General features: G+C 43.9%; 1 protein-coding gene across 1 annotated transcript in view; it reads right to left on the reverse strand.

The window, feature by feature from the left end:
• Window positions 1–3,682, reverse strand: part of LOC104490617 (DENN domain-containing protein 5B-like) — an 8,328-nt gene extending 4,646 nt beyond the window's left edge. Inside the window, exons 1-4 of the mRNA XM_010132928.1 lie at window positions 3,589–3,682; window positions 3,223–3,368; window positions 1,374–1,492; window positions 10–197 (exon numbers count right to left, since the gene is read on the reverse strand). Coding sequence (XP_010131230.1) covers window positions 10–197; window positions 1,374–1,492; window positions 3,223–3,368; window positions 3,589–3,682 — 547 coding nt within the window. The remainder of the gene's footprint in view (window positions 1–9; window positions 198–1,373; window positions 1,493–3,222; window positions 3,369–3,588) is intronic.
• Between the last annotated feature and the right edge of the window lie 11 nt (window positions 3,683–3,693).

Below are 3,693 nucleotides of genomic sequence, written 5' to 3' on the forward strand. Positions count from 1 at the left end.
AGGACTTACTGCTGGTTTTCCCTGTGAGGGAAGTGATGCTCAGTCGTCGAGCCACGGTAGGAGATTTCTGCTGGGGTGGGGTACGGCACTGCTTTCCCAGCTCTTCATCAGATGTGGAGGATACCAGCTCTCCAATGAGTATTCGCTCCAAACTGCCATCGTCAACGCCCTTTCCCAGCCATCGCCCGCAGGGAAACCTGCCATGTGGCCAGCACAAGCACAGGTCAGCCACACAGGCAGTCTGGCTTGATCTCAGAGTTAGAGGGACAGCTAGCACCCATAAAGACTGCTAACAGGCAGGGAATACTCTGTAGCCAGACACTTCTCACACACCAGAACTCAGCAGGCAGCATCCCCTGCACCACAACAAATAGGACCAAACCAGAAAGCTACATTAACCTCCACTCTTAGGAAAAGCGATATACACAAAGCCTGCCTGAAAGCACAGGACAGAGAGCGTGACACACATATTTCATAGGCCGCATCTTGGTTTCTGCTGGGTTATTTTTCACTTGCAGCCACAACCGATATTTAGCCTTTACAAATATTGTGGCAATTAACAATTAAATCCCCACATAAGAGTTCCCACTCTTGGGGGAACTTCCCACCACTGAAGCTGTGGTGTCTCCTCATACTCAAACTCACTTCCCATTTTATTACTGTACGTTTTGGCCCCACCCAGCAGTCCTGATGAAATCTGTGCACATGTCCATGCCCCCAGCGCTTGTACCCCATTTCCTCCTACTTTCCCCCATATGCTGTGGCCAGTCCTGAGCTCTGGGGCTCACCTCTCTGGATTATAGTTTTCCAAGTTTACATTTAGGAAAAAAAAAATGAAGTCTGCTTAGCCAAATGTTTTGTAAAACCAAGAAGGATGAGTTAGGAGATCATTTTGACACAAGAGGTATGTTCACAACAGAAGATTGAGAAATCATCAAAACATTTTCTTGTAATCCTGGTTTCTGTACGTTTGTTAGAGTACTTAGACTTCTTTTTAAAAAGAAAACCAAAGATTTGCCCTAAACTATCATTCCAGCTCTTGGGGGTTTTTAAAGAGTTCATTTGCACACAATTTTACCTCACTACTTTAAATCAAGAGATTTAATTGTTAGACAGAAACATATGAAGCACTTAAAGTATCCACACTGTCTATCCTGTCTCAGAGACGTGCAAAGAAAATCCTACCTTCAAGCCTCATTTAATATTTATCAGATTATTTGACTTCAATTAGAGCTTCTGAAATGAGAGAGAACTGGGGTGGGGGAGGCCAACCCCACAGTGAGCCCACAGTGCTCCTTCAGCTGAGCAGATGAACACCTTTTTCTTTAACAAGCAAAATTTTCAAACAAAGGAAACTAAAACTTGTTGCTTACTTGTATGTGTGTCCTGTTATTTCATTTCTGACCATGACACAATCAACCAGCCACTTGGCTAGCAGCCCTGAGTTGTCATGACCAATCTGAACGGTCGTCAGCTTCCCTAAATTCTGGCACTGAAACGAATAACAGTTTTTACTTAATTTACAAAACAACAGACAACACCCCCCCACCACCACATGCACACATATGGTCTCAAAGGTATGCTTTTATTCAGTTCCCTTTGCTTTATACAGCAAGTATTTTCAACCAGACATGCAGAGCATTTTGAATAGAAGAATCATTATTTTAAAACAGGAGAAAAGAAACACCTTTAAATAAAACTATTAAGAGCTTGTGAAGAGCTAACATTCTTTGTTGTAAGCACTCAATATGAATATTTCTGAGAAGTATTAATTACCAGTTTCTGAGCTAAGGATATAACAGGTGTGCTTTCGTTGAAGAAACAGATCTTCAGTTCAAACAGCTTTTTAAAAATGCATTTTGAGCATAGTGACCTTCAGCTGACTCACTCTACGCTATGAAGCAGTCGCTAGATCCTTTACTATTTTCAACAACTGATTTGCTTATTGTTGGGCAAGACAAAAATCACTACAATGAGACTCTCAACATCACAAAGAGACAGTCTTTGTGAAGAACAAGGAAAACAAGGGACTGTGAATTCCAGTGCAGTATGTAATTGTAGGTGAGGCTGGCAGCAACATCTGTTAACGCCACCTAAACGCCTCCCATGCAAGACCTTCATTTTCATTGCTTTTAAATTGCCAAACAAGCAGCTTGGGCTGACTATGGAAACACAGTGGGTGACTTCCCAAATGGATATTTGAGGAAAGCTTCAGCCAAAGGAATAATCCAGAACAGAGTTATTATGGTCCTTAGAAATTCTCAAAGTTATTTTGCTTGTTAGAAGCCCAGAAAACTTTTCTACGAAATACTAATATCTAAATGAGAGGCAGCCATTGTATCACAAAAAATATGCTCTCTATCTCTGTCAAAATCTACCTGTATTTGGGAAGAGAAGTTTCTTTACTATTGTTGTTGATCAGTCTGCATATGCTTAATAGATGCAGCTTGAATTTTAGTAGCAGATTGTCCTACGAAATCACTCCTTACTGGATATGGTGCAGCCCAGAGCTACAGGAGCCTGATGGGGCTTTCCCTGCAATTCCTGCTACCAGCTGCTTAGGGGTGGCACCAAGCCAACTTGTAATTGATGGGTGGGAAAGCAGAGGAGAATGCAAAGAGAAAACCGCAGCAAGCACGGAGAAGAGAGCCCGATGGGGATGGCAGGTCCACGGTTTCCCAGGAGTAGCACCTGAAGCTGAGAAGTTAAAGGACTTGGGTTAGACTGCCTGGTTGGAAGGAAAGCAGCAATACCAGACAAGGAGCTGGAGCAGGGGGACAAGAGATTTGGGACTGGGTCGAAGTAGAAAGGGACCTGGGTGGTGCTCAGTGAGAAGACAGATTGAAAGAAGGGAAAAGAAACTTGGAAGGGAAATGCGGAGTTGGAAATAAGCCCTGAAAGGGAAAATTAGGCAAGGAGACGTGGAAGGGAGTCAGACATAGAAACAGACTGGCTAGATTAGAAGAGGCGCCCGGGGTTGGGACAGGAACAGCAGTGAAGCCCTGCAGTTAAAAGTGGTATATGCTCACAAGAAACTTCCATCTAGCACTAGAGGAGCAGGCAGCACTATTTTCCTGTACATATTCCAGTGTACAGCGACCTCGAAAACCTGGACAGAATCTGAAATGTTGTGATCTTAAGACAGCAAACACTCACCAAATGAACGTTTACTTGGAAGTATGTTTCAAATTGAAAAGCAAAATGTAAAGAGCATGTACTCACCTCAAATGTCATTTCTAGGTGGTTTTTAGGAATTTGCATTACACCGGTATCTGCTAGTTCTCCTGATACACATATCCATGGGTTTGATGTGGTTATTGCATTGCTTAGTTTTTTGATGGGAATTATCACTGACCTATAAGGGATCACTAAGAACAGGAAGGGAGAAATAAGTTAGTCTTGCCCGTTTTTTTCCCGTTTTACAGTAAACTCAATTTCTGCAGTAAAAAAAGAACACTTCTCCCTTGAAAGTTAGTTCTTGTCCCGAGTCTCAGCAAGCTAACAAGGAGAACTCCTCCTCTCTTCTCCCCATAAAGGCTGAGCCAAACCCGCTGCGTGCCTTGCCGCGGCAGCGCAGGCTCCTCTCACCGAGGGTCGCAGCCGCAGCGCTCCCAGCTCCAGCCAGCCGTAAACCCGAAGACGCGGCTCTGCAGCCCAGCTCTTGGGGGGCTTCCACCGGCATTAATCGCTGCG

Source organism: Buceros rhinoceros, unplaced genomic scaffold (assembly GCF_000710305.1).
Source record: "Buceros rhinoceros silvestris isolate BGI_N320 unplaced genomic scaffold, ASM71030v1 scaffold14423, whole genome shotgun sequence".
Classification (NCBI taxonomy): domain Eukaryota; kingdom Metazoa; phylum Chordata; class Aves; order Bucerotiformes; family Bucerotidae; genus Buceros; species Buceros rhinoceros.